Here is a 19,300-nt window from a genome sequence, read left to right on the forward strand (position 1 = left end):
CTGGATGTTGAAAGTTTGATCCTACAACCACTCAATTTTTTAGAAAATGTCTCTGATCCTGTTAGCTTTCAGAAAGCCTTCCACTAGAAAGTGCCATGGACTGAAATGGAGGAGGTTTTCAGTGTGGTGTGATCAAGAGGCCCTAGATCCTCTTGTCATGCTCCACACAAAAGTTTCTTCACTTTTTTCTACACCTTTTGGAGTGTGGTCTAAAGACAGACTCTGTTAGGTTTTACCTAAGTGCAATTGGTGCATACCACCATGGTGTAGAAGGTAAGCCCATCTCTGTACAGCCAATAGTTGTATAGTTTCTGCAAAGTCTGTCTCAGTTGAAGCCGCCCCTGTGGCCTCCAGCAGTGTCCTGGGACTCAACATGGTTCCCTTTGAGCCCCTGGGCTCCTGTGACCTGAAGTACCTGAACTGGAAGGTCATATTTTTGGTGGTGGTCAGTGAGCTCCAGGCCTTAGTGACATATCCACCTTATATAAAGTTTTTCCATGATAGGGTGGTCTTATTCATGCACCCTAAGTTCTTACCTAATATGGTGTCTGACTTCCATCTTAACTAGTCCATCATGCTGCCAACATTTTTCCCCAGGCCCCATTCACACCAAGGTGAACAAGCCCTGCACAGTTTGGACTGCAAAAGAGCCTTAGCCTTCTGCCTGGAGCAGACAGAAGCCCATAGACTAGCCAAACCAACTTTTTGTTTCTTTTGATCAGAACAGGTTGGGTATCACCATTGCCAAGCAGACGCTTTCCAGTTGGCTAGCAGACTGCATCTGCTTCTGTTATATCCAGGCGGGACTGCATCTTGGGGGCCATGTAAATGTCCACTATGTTAGAGCCATGGCAGCATCGGTGGCCCACTTGCAAGCAGTTCCCATGGAGGAGACCTGCAGAGCTGTGAGGGGAGTTCTCACCACACATTCATATCGCATTACTATCTGGATAGGGATGGCCGATGCGACAGCAGGTTTGGCCAGTCTGTCTTTCAGAATCTGTTTGATGTGTAGAACCCAACTCTGTTCTTGCCATGGGCCCATTCTTGCTGTTCAGGCTGCCCCCCCCCCCCCCCCGCTCCACCCCTAGTTACCAACAAAACTGGTGGTGGTTGTATCCGTTGGCACTTAATTTGGTGTTTTGTTGATCCCCTTTTATGTTGGAGAGCAACATCTAACTAGGTATTCACCCATGTGTGAAGACTGCCATCCTACTTGTCCTCTGAGAAAGAGTTGCTTACCTATAACAAGTGCTCTCCAAGGACAGCAGGATGCCTGTCCTGACAAAACCTGCCTTCCACCTTCTAGAATTGGGTTTCCACTTTGTGGATATTGTTAATTTAGTTTCATTCCTCAATTCTATGTTATAAGACTGAGGGGACCCCTCAGTCAAAGACTCTCAGTCAAAGTTTTAAAAACGTTGACATGTTTTCTGTGCTGGGCTCCATCTGATGTCATCCATGTATGAGGACTGGCATCCTGCTATCATTGGAGAATACCTTTTACAAGTAAGCAACTCTGCTTTATTAAGGACTTGGTTAACCCCAATGCTAGATTTTTGTTGAAGTATTAGGTTTTATTTTATGTCCTGGACAATATATTTTATAGAAAATAGAGAATTCAATACAGGGATACAATGAATAATTAATACAAGGCCTATAGTTTCATTAAACAAGTTGGCTCCTTTTACCTCAACATATACAGTCTAGAAATTAAGTCAGAGGTGGCTCATTGCAAAGCTGGGCTAGATTGGGGGAAAAATATCCTTGAAGCAGGCTTCCTCCCCTTCCCCTTCCCCCTTCCCTACCCCCCCCCCCCCCACCCTCTCCTCTGTCTTCCTCCCCCTTCCCCTTCCCTCCCCCCCCACCCTCTCCTCTGTCTCACAGATACTACAAGAAAGCCTCAATGTATAAAGGTTACTATGTTTAAGTAATGTATAAAGGTTACTATGTATAAGTAGGAGGAGGAATAGCCTAGTGGTTAGAGCAGTGGACTATGAACCAGGAGACCAAGGTTCAAGTCCTGCTGTCACTCCTTGTGACCTTGGGCAAGCCACTTTGCCCTCCATTGCCTCAGGTACAAAACTTAGATTGTAAGCCCTCCTGGGGATAGGGAAATACCTACAGTACCTGAATGTAAACCGGTGTGATATCTCAATTGAGATCGAATGTCGGTATATGTAAAAAAAAAAAATTAAAAAAAAAATAATAATAATATAAAGGTTACTATGTATAAGTAATGTATAAAGGTTACTATGTATAAAGTAATGCATTACTGTGCAATGTCAAAGTAATGTCTCTATGTTCCATTGTAAAAATGTTCCTACGTATAAGTTAATGTTACAATGTAAAAATAGTACAACCCTCCATCAAACTATTACCCTGTTATAATGTGAACCGATGTGATGTACACCAACGAATGTCGGTATATAAAAGCAAATAAAATAAATAAATAAAATAAAGGAGGAAAGTGTTGTGCATGTATATGTGGGTGTAGATTTTTTTATAGCAAAGTGTGCCTCGTGCTACACAATAACATTCATACTTCAAAGTATTGCCTACTGGAATGGTGTGTGTTTTTTAACATAAAGTGCCCTTTTAATTGTGAACCTTCAGACTACCTTAAATGTTATGCTAAATGATTAAATATGTTTCAAAATTTGTGTTTTAGGGGGCAAATATTCTTCTGAAAGACAATGGAGATGTAAAATTAGGTAAGCTACTGAATTAATTTTACTACTTAAAATGAAAAATTGTTTGCAGCCAGCAGCATGATGAAATATATGTAGGCTAGCAACCTGGGAACTGTTTTAATTGGTCTGGTAGAGGTACTCTTGCCAGAACAAAGCATGGTCTCCAGAATCGTGTTAAAATGTGTACATTTCATATTAAGAATGAGTATGAGGTATCTTTTATCAAGAAATCTTTTCAAATGTGTCCAATGAGGCAGAACCACTTGGCTGTGCAAATCTCACTTCTCAAGAACATGTGAACTTCCCCTCTTTGATTGGCTGACACTTTTTTTTATACTACCATACAATTTTATCATTAGCATATCAGTATTTCTTTGGTTCATTGAATTTAAAATGAGTGCAGCCTCTCTAGCTTTTGAAATGAGTCAAGATTTTTCAACCTTTGCTTTAGACTTTTTACAGAAACGGCTTATTGATGGTAGTTTTTTGTAATCTGATTTTTATAATCCACTTTTTAGCACTTCAAAGTTGATTACATTCAGATATTGTAGGTATTTCTTATAGCACTTTGCAACAAAGAACCTTTATCAACAAAAAGAGATAAGTATGCTGACATACTCAGGCATTGAACTTGATGACAGGCTACTGCCTTAGAAAGTAACTTCTTTTTACTAGATTTCTCCAAGGACAAACAGGATAAAGTCAGCCACACAAATGGGTAATGTCATCCTGATGGCACTGGAACAAAAAAGCTCTTGCAAAGCTCATAAAAACTCAAGAAGGTTTTTCTGAGCTTACACAGGCCTTCTCATTCAGCTGCCCAGGCAAACTGAGAGTATTTCCTCGGGTTTTTTTAACCACTCATGAGCATATGAATTTTTACTCTCTTCAAGGCCGCTCATTGGATTTTTTTTGTTTTCAAATTTTTCTAGTTTTCCCCCTTTTTTTTTTCTTTTTTTTTTTTTTTTTTTTTGCAAGCCTCCATTAAAAAATAAAAAAATGTTTATTTTCTTTCTTTCTTCATGAATATTGAGTTTGATTTATCCTCTTATCTCTGCCAAAATATCCTTTCTGTAAAGTAAAGATGTTTCTCTCAGATGGATATGACTGGTGCGAGTGTTTAGGCCTTACTCATGATATACAAAACTGCACTGCCTATCCCCCCGTATGGCCCCAAGGGCAAGAAGATATTGCAATCTCACCCTAAAAGATTTCATGAAATCAACCTCGGGAAACAAAAAGAAACTTTCAAAATCTTTACGAACTTCACCTAAACTGAAAAAGGCATTCTTGGTGCCATGAGTTGATACACTTGCAGCACATACAGCATTCCTCCTCCAGCAAAGTCACATTCTTAGGCTCAGATGGACATTGATACCATACTGTCAAAAGACCTCCATGCAGAAAAGGGCAAAAACTCATAACTGGCCCAGAGTAAAGGAAACTGGTCGATGTGGGCAATAACTCCATCTGCAAAACCCTTTTTAGCACAGACAGTATCTCAGCACTGTCCGCTAGCAAGGTAATGACAGACGTGGTGGTGTTGAAATTGGCTTGGTGCCAAGATGATTCCTTTGGCATGGAGGAACAGAAACATATTTCATATCAAGTATTGCCTGTAATGCAAAGGATTCTGTTGCTCATAAAGGGGTCAATGCAATAAATTTTGCAGACAGTGGGCGCTGACTTTTCAGCACCTGCTTAGTGCATGCATGGCACCTGCAAGGGGGGGGGGGTGCCATGCAATATGCAAATTAGGTGGGTGCGCTAGCAATGAGGCGCTAGGGTCGCTTGCATGTGATGAGTACTAACTCATGTGAGCGCACTGTATTGCATCGGCCCAAAAACCCTAGCACCAGAATCTGATAGCTTTCTACAAGTAGTTCCAAGAAAGAATAATCATTCCAGAGAAAATCTCAACATTTTCAAAAAAGGTATTTGGATATGCCAAAATTATTGCTGCTGTTGCTTCCATTGGAACAGATGACTCCCATTTGACATGATGGCCTCCAGGCTGGGTATTCAATCTTCTGTCACTCCTTATCAGGCTAGGTATGAAATTGTCCTAACATACATCTACTCTCATAAATCTACCTGTTCTAGGGAAAGGAACACACTAGAAAGACCCTCCTTTGCTGTCAGGAGGGGTCAGTTATCCTATAATTCTTTCTCATCATTTGGATGAGGACTATTCCATAGATCTCATCAGATTCTTCACCTCAGCTTCCCTGGAGCATATTGCTTCTGAAGATGTTATATCCATTTTTTGGTCTGAAAATGGCAAATGATATACCCTAGGAAGATGTTTGATCTGCTTAAATATATTTAGATACCCAAACAAATAGCAGCTGTAGTTAATTGATTTCTGCAGGAACTTCAAGCAAGAATAACCATACTGGTAATCAAACCTAGCATCCTGTTTCCAACTGTGGCCAATCCAGGGTACAAATACCTTGCAAGTAACCAAATATTAAATAAATCCCATGATACTAATGCCAGTAATAAGCAGTGGTAGAAAGTTATTTACCCTTCCTTTAACAAGAATATTAGATATCAAGTGTGTAGGGTGCAACCAACTCGAGGTTATATCAAGATCCACTACCATACCAAACAATAAAAGTGGAGTCCGCCTTAAAAAAAAAAAAAATCTCAAAAATACACTTCAGTACGCCTCCTAAACACATCGAGATGCTTGATAGTATGGCCAAGATGATTTTCTAGTCGACTATGCTAAATTCAAGAATAACTGCTTATCAATTGCATATGGTCCAATATATGCATTCTTCTCTCTAGAAGTTACAAACTTTTAGCAGAATCCTTCCAATAGAGAAGATTGAATGGTTCCTACCGGTGATGCAAGAAGCTTAAGAAATTGGTAAGCACCTTATCTGGTCAGTCTCTGATTCCTATGATACTTCCTCTGGAATATTTGCGGTAGCTGTCGGAGCCAGAAGACTAATTTCAAAGATGAAATCTTTGAAGAAACGTTTAAACAATTAGTAGAAACAAAGATAACTGTGCAATTCTGTTAACCTTTCAGTAGCCATTAAAGAGCAACCTTACAGAAGGCAATTCTTTTATTCTAGTAGAGGATATTAATATCCATAACAATGCCCTCATCTTTAGCAGCAGCACCAACCCAGGCCAAGGGCTAGTAAGAGAACACAGCCTAAACCTCTGCAACAGATTCAGTCAAATTTTAATCAGTTTTTGACTATAGTGTAGACAAATCTTCCTAATGAAACATGAACAATTTTCTAGTGAGGGGGAAGACTGCAGTACCTCAGTCCTGAATGGTCATTGATGACAACAGATTGCTGAATATTGAAAATGATCAAACAAGGGTACAGATTGAATCTCAAATATTCTCTCCCAAAGAACCCTTCAAAGAAGTATTTCCTGGAGACCGAACAGCTCGTACTCTTTCAAAAGGAGCAAACATCCCTCCTAATAACCAATGAAGTATAATCGGTTCCACTACGAGAAAGGAATTAGGGATTCTAGTCCACTTAATTTCTGATTCCAAAGCAGACAGTTGGCTTCTGATATATCTTAGACCTCAGGAATTTTGACAAGTTCTTCCCCAGTTAGAAAAAACTTGACTTGTTTCATTGGATCTTAAAGGTGCTTACATTTATATCTTGAATCACAATGGCCATAGGAAATTTCTTTGCTTCACCATAGCATATGGTCACTACCAGTACTGTGTTCTTCCCTTTCTGTCTCTGTGACAGTTTTTACAAAGTGCATAGCAATTGTGGCTGCTCATCTAAGTATAAACAACGTTTTGTTTTCCCCTACCTGGATGATTGGCTCATACCAGGTCATTCCCATCGAGACCCATTCTTCCCCCGGTCATACTGTGAGCACTCTTCCATGTTTAGGCTTTCTTATCAATTTCCCAAATTTAGCATGACGACATCTTATAATGTTTCATAGGAGCACACACAAACACATTGGGGGAAAAAAAGCATTTCTGCCTAAGCAGAGGGCAAATTAATTGTCCAAAATAATCTTGAATATCTTAAACATTGTCAAGCTCCTGCCTGATTCTTCATGAAGATGTTAAGCTATATGGTGGCAACAGTTCATGTCACCCCCTTTAGTTGAAATTCCAATGGAGTTAACATATTCAGTGTCAAAATGAAAATATCCATCAGTCTTCTCTGGTCTCTGAGTTGGTGGCCAGATCATTCAAACCTATTAAAAGGTCAATGTTTACACCAACCATAATTTCAAGAAATTATCAAAGATGCTTCTATTTGGAAAGCTCATCTGAGAAGCCTTTGTGCTCCTAAGGAATCTGGGTCATTCAAAGCAAAGATGCTTCTTATAAATCATTTAGACTTAAAAGCAATTTTCAATGTTCTAAGTGTTTATTTCCTGACTAAAAATAAAAGTATTGATTCAGACAGGCAACCAAGTAGCAATGTTCTACATTAATATCTGGAAATGGATTCTTACAGATGTTGCCTGGAAACCATAAAGATTTGGAAATGGGCAGTTTCTCAGTGAATGTTTCTTCTAGCTGCCTAACTTCCTAGCAACCAATATCAGATAGCAAATAGCTTAAATCGCCAGCTTCAACTACACATAGTCACTACACACAAATAGGGCAGTAGAGTTTTCAGCTTTGAATACTCTGCAAATAGATGATTTTGCAGTGTCCAACAACAGTTTCAATATAGTGCTCCAAAAGACCAGTAAGTGACAGAATGACAGCAGATGCTTTCTTCATTACATAGAATCAAGGACTATTTATATTTTTTCCCCAATTCCACTGACATCTAGGGATGATAAAGCTTGGAGAAAGGGGGCAAATGATAGTGCCTTTCTAGTCTTGTCAGATCTGGTTTCCATGACAGAAACACCTACCTGTTCATCGACCAGTAAGGTTGAGCATGTTTCCATCCCTCATCACTCAGTGCACTGGGAATCTCCTATATCTTAACCTTTGGTGTTTTTTTTTTTTACTCTGACAATTTGGATGTTGAAAGTCAGCTAGTATCATGTATGCAGATAAGTGTCTTGGGATCTGAATGTAGTCCTTGCTCAGCTTATAAAGCCTTGTGATCATTGACATCAGCAGATCTAAAACTCCTCTCCTGAAAAATTCAATTTTTAATAGTTTCCTAGCATGTAGACAGATGGACTCAGGACCAGTGGATTATGCTCCCTTGCCAGCAGATGGAGACGGATCAGGATGACGTCACAGTATATTTATTCCTACAGTGACCCCAGCCTGCCGGTAATCTCCGACTCCAGCAGATGGTGAATGTGCATCTCCCTATGGGGATTGGTTTAGATTTTGGAAGGAGAATTTTAAATTGAATAAAGAAAAGCCCTGCTCTCCTGCGATGATACCAAGTGGTCCCTCCCCCAGTTGAGAATTCCTGAGGTGATTTCTGTGATCCTTCAGATGTGTGCCTTGGTCTGGTAGCTGGGTTTCCTGGCATGGACTTAGCTGATTGTACAGCTTAAAGGCAGTGGGTGCAGGAGGCTGAGTGCGGCAGTGAAGGCAGATGCCCTCTTCCCCCGCAGCCGGGTATCGTCTCTGTACTCAGTTGGTAAGCTCTGAGCTCAGGTAAGTTTAAAAAAAAAAAAAAGTTTTACAATCAGAAATAGAGACAGGGTAGAGGGGTTTTTAGGACTTCCTCCTGTCTCTGTGCTCAGTGCACCATCCCGATGTTTGTTCCTGCTCCCGTTGGGGTTGGGGGAGACCTTTCAGAGGACTTGGCCTTTCGGTAGGTTTCAGCCCTTTCATCCCAGACAGCCCAAGAGAGGAGCGGGCTTGGGCGGCAGTCCTTCCTGAGCTTTGCCGACCTACCTTCAGGACCCAAGAGATGGGGGACCGCCTTTTTTTTTTTTTTTTTTTTTTTTTAAATCAGAGGTGGGTTGAGATCACATCAGAGTAGTGGGTCCTGGAAATGATACGAAAAGGATATTTGCCCGGATTTCGCAGTATTCCTCGGGACGTGTTCATGGTGTCTCCTTGTCACTCTCCGCAGAAGAAACGGGCAGTGGAATCTATGCTTCAAAGGCTCCTCAGGCTGAGGGCTGTGGTTCCGGTACCCACGTCTCAAGAAAGTATGGGGCAATATTCCATTTATTTTGTTGTTCCCAAGAAGAAGGGTTCCTTTCGTCCCATCCTGGATCTCAAAAGGGTCAACCATCATTTGAAGGTGACTCATTTTCACATGGAAACCTTACGCTCTGTGATAATAGCAGTGCAGTCAGGGGAATTTCTGACTTCCCTGGATCTGTCCGAAGCCTATCTTCTTATTCCCTTCAGTTTGGCACACCATTCTCTATGTTTTGCTGTGTTGGTGGCACCATTATCTGTTTCGGGCGCTGCCCTTTGGTCTAGCCACTGCCCTTTGGTCTAGCCACTGCCCTCAGAATGTTTTTCCAAGGTTATGGTGGTAGTAGCGATGGCGCTGAGAAGAGAAGGGATCTTGGTGCACCTATACTTGGACAACTAGCTCATTTGAGCCAAGTCTCAGGAAGAGAGCTACCTGGTGACACACAAGGTGATCTCCTTGTTGCAGGAGATTGGTTGGGTGGTGAACCTGGCTAAGGGCAGTCTTCAGCCATCTTAGTTGTTGGAGTATCTGGAGGTTTGTTTCGACACGGGACAGGACAAAGTTTTCCTGCTGAGGTTCGGATTCAGAAATTGATGTCGTAGGTGCGTCTTTTGGTGAACACTATATACACCTGACAGTGTGGTCCTATCATCAGGTACTCTGTTTGATGGCAGCAACCCAGAAAGTGGTGCCGTAGGCCAGAGTGCATATGCGTCCTCTTCAACGCTCCCTGCTGTTTCATTGAAACCTGCATTCTCATGACTATTTGGTTCAGCTCCACTTGTTAATAGAAGCCTGGATCTCGCCTCCAGTGTTGGTTGCAAGAGTCTCATCTAAGGGAAGGGAGTTTCCTTGTCTTCCCCGACCTGGTTGGTACTCACGACAGATGCGAATCTCCAGGGTTGGGGAGCTCACTGTCAGGAGCTGACGGCCAGAGGGCGTTGGAATGCCAAAGAGTCCCTCTGGAACATCAATCACCTGGAAGCCCAGGTGGTCTGGTTGGCATGCTTGCAGTTCAGCCACAGGCTGCAGGATTGAGCAGTCCGTGTGATGTCTACAACGTGATGACTGTGGCCTACATCAGTCGCCAGGGAGGAACTAAGAGCCAGCAGATGTCGCAGGAAATAGACCAATTTAGGAATGGGCGAAATTACATTTACAGATTATCTTGGCCTCTCACATTGCAGGAAAAGCAATGTAAGAACGGACTTTCTCAGCAGGGAGAGTCTGGACCCAGGAGAATGGTTGTTGTCAGTTGAGGCATTTCAGCTGATTGTGGATCGCTGGGGCCTTCCTTTCCTAAACCTGATGGCAACTTCTCTCAATGCAAAAGTTCATCGATTTCTTCAGTCGCAGGAGAGATCCGTGGTCCTTGGACATAGATGTTCTCATACAAGTCTGGCCAGAATGCAGATTGCTTTATGCCTTTCCTTCGTGGCCCTTGCTGGGCAGGATAATTTTGCAAAATCGAAGGCCACAGGGAGCTAGTACTCCTGGTAATGCTGGACTGGCCCAGGCATTTGTGGCATGCAGACCTGTGGAGACCCCCTTTCAACTTCCGCCGCACATGGATCTGTTGCAGCAGAGACCGGTTCTTCACTGGGATCCGACTCGATTCTATTTTACGGTTTAGCCCTTGAGAGGGCTCACCTGTTGAAGCGTCGATATTCTTCTGCGGTGATTGCCACCTAACTCTGCGCTCAAACGTTCTTCACTTCTTTAGCCTATGTGTGGGTTTGGAGGATTTTTGAAGCCTAGTGTGCAGAACATGATGTTCTGCCTTGTTCAGTTAAGATCCCGCTCATTCTGGACTGTTTGCAGGATGGATGAAACAAAGGATTGAGCCTGAATTCCTTGAAGGTGCAGATTGCGGCTCTTGTCTGTTTCAGAGGCCCGGTGATGGTGGCTCCTTGTCTCCTCATGACGTGTCCATTTTGTGAAGGGAATAAAACATGTTAGGCCTCCCTTGCGGTTACCGGTACCCTTGTGGAGTCTTAACTTGGTGCTGGATTTTTTGGCGGGCCCTACATTCTGACCGTTGCATAGCCTTTCTGGCGGTTATTGACCTTGAAGACACTGTTCCTGATGGCTATATGTTCTGCGTGTCGAATTTCTGAGCTGCAGGCCTTGTCTTGCCGGGAACCATTTCTTCGGGTGACTCCAGGGGCATTACAGCTGCGTACTGTTCCATCCTTCTTGCCCAAAATGGTCTCAGAATTTATTTGAATCAGTCTATTTCCTTGCCGTTCCTGGATAAGTTCAGGAATGCGGAGGAGTATCTCCTCCTGTACCCCTTAGATGTCAAGAGACTTGTGCTGTATCTGGAGGCTTCTGAACCTTTCCAGAAGACAAACAGGATCGCCTGTTTGTCCACCATGGCGGTAGTAAGCAGGGCGCTCCAGCTTCGCAGGCTACGATAGCTCGCTGGTTAAAGAAGATGGTCTCAGCCGTGTATGTGGATGCTGAAAGGCTGTTGCCCTCTCAGGCTTGGGTTTATTCCACTAGGGCTCAGGCAGTGTCATGGACAGATGTTAGATTGTTGTCTCCCGTTGATATCTGCTGCACTGCGATGTGGTCCTCCTTACTACATACTTTTTTCAGGTTTTAACGTCTGGATGTGCAGGCCTGGGAGGACACAACCTTTGCACATGTGGTGTAGACTGGACCGCGGGCAGCCTCCCACCCTGTTGGGGAGGAGCTTTGGTACATCCCACTGGTCCTGAGTCCATCTCTCTACACGCTAGGAAATGGAGAAATGACTTACCTGATAATTTCATTTTCCTTAGTGTAGACAAATGGTCTCAGCTTCCCATCCTCAGTTGCCAGATGAGTGTGTCAGTAATCCTCCTGTGGGGCTGCGGGTCCCAAGGGATTACTGATAAGTGTTCATCTAGTCCCTAGATTGGGGTGCTTAGTCCTTATATGAGCTCAATGTTTATTGTTGGTTGAGTACAGTTATGGTTTTTAATTGTTTTTTACTAGTCTGTCCACATTTGCTTTTGAAGAGAATACTGGCAGGCTGGGGTCACTGCAGGTGTATATTATACTGTGACGTCAGCTTGCTCCATTTCCATCTGGCAGAGAAGCATAACCCACTGGTCCTGAGTCCATCTGTCTACGCTAAGGAAAACAGAATTATCAGGTACGTAATTTCTCCATTACTTCTGCCTGGAGAGAAAGTGAATTGTAAGCCTTGGTCTCTTATACTCCCTATACTCAAATCTTCCTCAACAAGGTAGTTTTGAAGATGCATCCTAAGTTTCTATCTAAAGTGTTCTGTTTGTCTTTCATGTCAGCCCATTGTATTACCAATGTTATTGTCCAGACTACATGCCTAGAAGGATGAGGAAGGTCTTCATATTTTGGACTGCAGAAGAGTTTTATTATATTTAGACAGAACAAAGTCTTTATAGAAAGTCTTCATGTCTTCATTTCTTTTAACTCAGTTAAACAAGGGGTATCAGTTACAAAGAGTGCCATCAACTTGGATATCTGACTGCATCACTTATTGCTACAGTGAATCAGTTTTACTTCAAAGCAAGGTGAAAGCCCATTGGGTTAGGGCTACTGCCGCTTCTTTTGTTCCACTCCTATAGGAGATAACTAAAGATAACCTTTACAATTCATTACTGCCTGGCAAACACTTCCTGTCAGGATAGTAATTTTGGACAAGCAATTGTTAAAGGTTTAATTAAAACTCTACCCTCCCTTTTTACTTGGGAGTCCCCATTTGTGTGGCTGACTTTATCCTGCTTATCCACAGAGAAAGCAAAGTCTACAGAGAACACTTGTTACAGATGTTCTCTGTAGACAGGATAAATCAACGACAGTCTCATGCTTTAAGGACTGAGGAATCTTGCAGCCAACGCATGCTTAAAAATACCTTCTTGGCTTTTCTGAGCCCTGAGAGTGCTTTTCTATCAGAATGACAACACCTACTTACGTGGCTGATTTATCCTGCTGTCTACAGATAGCAACTGTTATAGGAGAGGGTGGTGGGTGCCTGGAATGCTCTCCCAGAAGAGGTGGTGAAGACTAGAACAGTTAATGAATCCAAAAGACATATGGCAAACACTGCGGCTTCCTAAAGGCATAAAGAAAGGGATGGTGTAACGTTTCTGCATGGGGGTAACCTGCACATAACGGCAGTTGCTACCATGGGCAGATGGTCCATCTGATCTTTAACTGCTGTCGTTACTAGGTTACTGTTAAGAGATACAAAAGCAAAGTAACTTGTTTAACAGTTCAAAAATCTTTAAATCATACAGAATATTAAATAGTTTAAAAATGTTTTTTTTAATTATCAATATTGAGTACAGAAATTGGAACAGCATAGAACAGATGTATATAATGTATTTCTGGAATAGCTATCAAAGGGCCAGATGTACTTAAAGGGTTTTCCCCAATTTGTGTGTATGGATAAAAATACTCATTATATGGCCCAAAATGAGCCATCATCAATCTTTAACCCTCTTACCTTATCTGCCCTTTCTCCACTTCCTTATAGCTTATCCCCTCCCTCAGTCTTGTTCTTTAATGCAAACAATTTTTGCTGTCCTTAACAGACAATACCTGAAGGTGAAGAGTGAAAATTCTTTCCTCATGTACCTTGATAAATAGCATGAAATATCTCCATCTTTCCTTTTGATAGCTTAAATGAATATATTTGTACAAGTGTGTTTCAGATCAGAAAATGTATGTGTTCATATTAGGTTTAGGATAACCACCACCATCAAATCTTGTACCATTATTTATCTTGCCACTCTGCTAATTTCTATGTTGTTCCTGCCTAGTTTCAGGGTGGGTCAGCACTAGGTCCTGGTGTAAAGGATTTAAATGCCATTTTTTGTAAACAAAATCTTTCATTAATAATGTCTACAGTCCTCACTCTGTGGTCATTGCATTGGCTTAAATCAGACTATATGGCAAGAGTACTATGCGCACTGTGCAAGGAGTTTCTTGTTACCACAGATACTTCAGAATACACATTGATAATCCATAATAGCATATCTTCAATTCTGAAGGTTTATTTACCGAAGATGAAATTCAGGAAGCAAAGTCAGTGATTTGAATTGTTGCTATATACTGTAGTTGACATTCTTATTTATTATTCCTTTTAAGAATCTCGTTACTGGCATTGATATAGTAATGTTAATTCCAATGTATTCAATTCTTTGCATCTCTTTTTCAGCTGATTTTGGAGTTGCAGCAAAAATAACAGCTACAATTGCAAAGAGAAAATCTTTTATTGGTACTCCTTACTGGTAATGAAGAATTTACTTTTATATTTAATATTGATGATGTTTTGATCAATTTCATAATTACAAAAATATTGACTATTGTACTGTAGATGTGGCAATTATAGAATCATAGAGAAACTGACCAGGAGGGGACATCAAGAAATCATTGCATCATGTGCTTCAAGGCAGGATGTACTGTACTGTCAAACAGTCCTAGGCAAATGTTTGTCTAATCTGCTTTTAGACAATTTCGCAGACAGATTCTATGCCACCTTGGTATTTATATAGCCTTCAATTTGTTTTAGTTGATGAAATATATATATACTAGCCGTTATATATATATATATATATATATATATATTTCTTTTTTTTTTTTTTTTTAACACATATCTTCTGTGTATCTCTTTTCTGGGGCAGCAAAAGTGGAACAGAAGCTACCATATGCTGAGAGACTTGCAAGTTTAACAGCGTGGTAGCAGCCTGGGCATTCAGCTTTGCCTCTGCACCATTGATGCTTTGCCCGTGATCTGTCGCCTGGGCACGTCCTTGCCAGAGCATCGATGGTCAGATGCTGGAGCTTCAAGTACCGATAAACGCCATGAATACCTTCAACGTTATCGAGCAACATGAGTGCCATCGATGACATTGAGCACACCATGGATGCCACCAAACACCATGACTGACGTTGAGCACCATGGATGCCCTCGAGTGCCGTGAGCACAGTCAACGCTGTTGAGTGCCATGAACACCCTTGACACTGAGCACTATGGATGCCGTAGAGCATCGTCTAGAGCCATGGATGCCCTCTGTGCACCATAGACACAGTCACACACCATGAGTGCCATTGGCACCGTCAAGTGCCGCAGGTGTTGGTGATGCCCTTGATGCCATATAGAGCCATGGACGCCATTGAGTGCCGTTGATGTCATCTGGCACAGTCAGTGCCTTGGGCACTGTTGAATGCTGTGAACGCTGTCGGCCACTGTGAGCCATTGGGTCACTAGTGGTGCCATTATGATAGTCAAGCACTGTGACTGCTGCTGCCTCCATGGGATGTCATTGAGACAGTGGAAGCAGTTGACACTGGCGGGAGTTGTCTAGATCTCCGAGCACCATGGACGCTGTCGGACACCAACAGTCGGCACCGTAGAGTGCCTGGATACCACAGATGGACGGCGTTGGCAGTGATGTAGACACCTTGGGAGCTGTTTGCCGTCGAGGGCCATTGACAGGTGGCACCATGGGTGCCATCTAGTGCTCTCATGTATCTGACTCCATGGGGTGCTATGTGACACCACTGGAAATGGTGCCACTGCACATTTTGCCACATTTAGCTCATGCGCAGTGCACTGCTGCTGCTACCAGCAGTTTAACAGTCAGTCCAGTCCATAGCATGAATGTATGGTGGTGGGCGCTGCAATATCAGGTGCATACATGCCACCTTCAGCACAACAGAGTGTTGCACGAGTTCATGGCACTATAATTGCAGGGCAGATGTTAGATGCAGAGACACAACTGTTTCTTGGTGTCCTATAGTGTGTGTTTCTTCTTAGAAGACATCACAAGCTTATACACCGCAGTTGCCGATGTACTGTGATGTAGTTGCCAAGAGTATGCGCCTATTTATCCTGCATTTGGGTTGGATGCCAAGGTGTTAACGTTTGGATACTTCTCCCCATTGGAAGGAGCCAGGTTGTTATGGGCCCCTTCCCATATTGACTTACATACTGATTCCCCTAGGACCATTGCTCTAGCCAGGACATGAATCAGTGCAACTCCTTGTAGGTCCACTAGGGGAAGTTGGGGGGGGGGGGGGGGAGGGAAGCAGTGTGGGTCAACTGGACTGCTTTCACTGGCCTGGTTACTATGATGGCCATAGTATCCAACTAGGCAGTCACTAGCAACTGGTTATCGCCCTCCTAGATTGAAGACTGAGTCCCATTTTTATATGAGATTAGGGGGTTTCTGGGATTGGAAACGAATCAGTTACTGTTGCATTCTCCCTCCCCTTTGGGGATGGGAGATTTGGTTATTGGCTTTCGAGAAGTGGCATTAATAGGTTCTCTCTCAGTGCATTGTTTTTACACTCCAGGAAGGGGTTGTTTTCACTCCCCATTCTCTGAGTGGGCTTTGCCTTTGAATGGCGGCTGCTCTCTGTTCCTTACTAGATCCAAAAGCCCTTTGGACAAGAGCACTCACTCCACTGTTGCACTTCGGCGCAGCAGAGATGCCTTGTGGCAGGCGGAGAGCTCTCCCGAACTTGGGTGCCCCCCACAAAGTTAGGGATTCCTCTCTTGGGAATCCACTTCCCTGCAACAGATGAGGATTTTTCCCACGTGGGAGGAGTACTTCTTTTGCTACCTGCTGAGCACATGACCATGTTCATCTTGTGACACTGCTTGCCCATCAGTGTCACATTTGAGTGGTACTCTTCCTCTGAGAAAAGGATTTTATCTCCTCTGCAACACAAATGGCATCTATACCTTCAGACAACTCACTGTATACATGGCTATATATATCAGGAGATGGAGGATCTTGCAAAAGAGGCTCTGTGCTCTTGTTACAGACACTTAAGGGTTTTCTCTTCCTCTTTCATGGGTAATTTTGTTGGGAGCATTTGTAGGCTGGCGAGGTGGACCTTGTCCATGTGGATGTTCTTTTTACGTCATTTGCCCACAAGCTTATTAGGTGGAAGAATGGGTTATCTTGGGCAATAGAGTTCTTGATACCTATGCCCTGTTGATGAGCAGTCTGTTCTATTAGTCAGACTAAACCTGATCTGATATCCTCTGGGTTCCCAGGTCAGTGAAGCAGTCCAGTTTCTTACAGGGGCTGGCTCTTACAGCATTCCTGTTTTCGTACACTCAGTAGAGAGGTTTCCGGACTTCTTCCTCAGAATATTATCAACCTTGTCTATCAGTATACGATGCTCCTGTCTGCTGAGAGAAGGAAGATATGCCCTATGGGCTAAGTCAGCCTCTGTGGCAACTCTCTGATGGAATCAGCAGAGGGTTAGTATAGTTGGGGTGCTGCCCAACATTAATTTCTATATCCTTGAGGCTATTTCTTATAAAGCTGTAGCTCTGGGGTCTGCGTCTTTGTATTCTTCATTGCTTCTGACTTTCAATAGTAATGTCAAGGGAGAAGCCATGGTATGATTTGGAGTATCTTAGTATGTAACTTCAGGGACAGGTACACCATCCTTTCCCTTTTATTGGCTTTTTGTGCTTTCACTAGCCAAGGTGAAAACTAAAAAAGTCATGGGATAGGAGGTGATGTCCTTTTGTGGATTGCAAGCTAGTTAAAAGACAGGAAACAGAGTAGGACCTAATGGTCTGTGTTCACAGTGGAAAAAGGTAAACAGTGGAGTGCCTCAGGGATCTGTACTTGGACCAGTGCTTTTTAATATATTTATAAATTATCTGGAAAAGGGGTATGATGAGTGAAGTGATCAAATTAGCGGATGACACAAAATTATTCAGAGTAGTTAAATCTCAAGTGGATTGTGATAAATTGCAAGAGGACCTTGCGAGAGTGGAAGATTGGGCTTCCAAATGGCAGATGAAATTTAATGTGGACAAATGCAAAGTGATGCACATAGGGAAAAATAACCCTTGCTGTAGTTACACAGTTAGGTTCTATCTTAGGAGTTACCACCCAGGAAAGAGATCTAGGCATCATAGTGGATAATACATTGAAATCGTCAGCTCTGTGCTGTGGCTATCAAAAAAGCAAACAGGAATTAAGGAGGGAATGGCAAATAAAATGATGGATGTCATAATGCCTCCATTATGAAACCCCATCTTGAATACTGTGTGCAATTCTTGTCGCTACATCTCAAAAAAGATATAGTTGCACTGGAGAAAGTGCAGAGAAGGGCAACCAAAATAAGTGGCATGGAACAACCGCCCTATGAGGTAAGGCTAAGGAAATTAGGGCTCTTTAGATTTTGGAGAAGAGATGACTGAGCGGGGATATGATAGAGGTCTACAAAATCATGAAAGGACTTGAACAAGTTAATGTAAATCTGTTATTTACTCTCTCAAATAATAAGACTAGGGGGCACTCCAAAACAAATTGAAGAAAATTTTTTCACTCAACATATAGTTAAGCTCTGGAATTCATTGCCAGAGGATGTGGTTACGGCAGTTAGTGTAGCTGGGTTTAAAAAAGGTTTAGATAAGTTCCTAGAGGAAAAATCCATAAACTGCTTGTTATGATTCCTGCCCGCGGAGCTACTCTCCGCAAGCAGGCCTCCTACCTCTCAGCTGTCGTTGCCTTCCTCGAGCGGCAGGGAATGCCACTAGCAGAATCTGGTCCCGCGACGGGACGCCGCCAATGCCTTTCTTTGCGGCCTGGGCGCCGCCCCCATCTTCGGCTCTGTCCTCAGCCGTCCTTTGCGGCTGGATGCCGCCGCCGCTAGCTCTTGTGGCCCGGAGGCCGCAGCAGCTCCTGCCTTGCTCAGCAGGGCCGCCCCTGCCGAGCAGCCGCGGATGCAGACGCCCTCTTCGGGTCCCGCGCGGCAGGGCCGCCGCCAGCACCATCTTGCCGCGGACCCGCGGCCTGGAGGCCCTGCTGTCCGTCTCCTCTTCACGGACTGGAGCCGCCCCGGGTTAGCCTACGCAGCAGGGAGCCACGTCGTCGTGCTAGGGGTCCTCGCCGAACGGCAGGAGACCGTCCTGAAGCCTGCCTGCCTGTTTCCTCTGTCTCCACTGCGAAGTGCAGGAGAGCGCCGCTGTCCAAGGTCCTGCTCTCTGCTCCAGCCTTCTGGTAGGAGCCGGCGCGCGCCTCTTCACAGTATTTAAAGGGCAGCCACAGGAAGTGTTGCTGGCTCCTCCCAATCACTTCCTGCTTCAGTCGTATAAAAGGGATTCTTCGTCAGTCTCTCAGTGCCTTTGGATCGGGCTCCACAGTTGCCTGTGTCTTCAGACCAGTCCAGGTCCTTCGTGGTCTTCTCTTGCTTTGATGGCTTCATGTTCAGTGTCTTCGTGTGCCTTGTTCCCAGTCCTGGTGTTGCTAGAGTCCGGATGTCTATGTCTTCAGCTGTTTCCATGTTTCAGATGTTCCTTGTCCAGCTCTTCAACGTCTTCAGGTTCCTGACGTCTCCTGTCCTTGTCTTCAGATGTCTTCAAGTTCCCGGTACCTGATGTTCCATGTCTCCGTGTTCCAGAGGTCCCCGTCCAGGTGTCTTGGTGTCTCATCTCCGGATGTCTCGCTTCCTGGTGTTCTAGCCCTCCTTGGTGTTTGTTCTTGCTCCGGAGCCTTCTGTTCTGCCGGCCGTGGA

The 19,300-nt window shown here is 43.6% G+C and overlaps 1 protein-coding gene across 3 annotated transcripts in view; it reads left to right on the forward strand.

Annotated features, from left to right (window-relative positions):
- MAP4K5 (mitogen-activated protein kinase kinase kinase kinase 5) overlaps positions 1–19,300 on the forward strand; it is a 341,354-nt gene that overhangs the window by 135,331 nt on the left and 186,723 nt on the right. For all 3 annotated transcript variants that reach the window (XM_029598355.1, XM_029598353.1, XM_029598354.1), the window contains 2 exons: positions 2,672–2,714; positions 13,968–14,040. In XM_029598355.1, the coding sequence (XP_029454215.1) occupies positions 2,672–2,714; positions 13,968–14,040 (116 nt within the window). The remainder of the gene's footprint in view (positions 1–2,671; positions 2,715–13,967; positions 14,041–19,300) is intronic.

This window comes from Rhinatrema bivittatum, chromosome 4, assembly GCF_901001135.1.
Source record: "Rhinatrema bivittatum chromosome 4, aRhiBiv1.1, whole genome shotgun sequence".
In the NCBI taxonomy this organism is placed as follows: Eukaryota; Metazoa; Chordata; class Amphibia; order Gymnophiona; family Rhinatrematidae; genus Rhinatrema; species Rhinatrema bivittatum.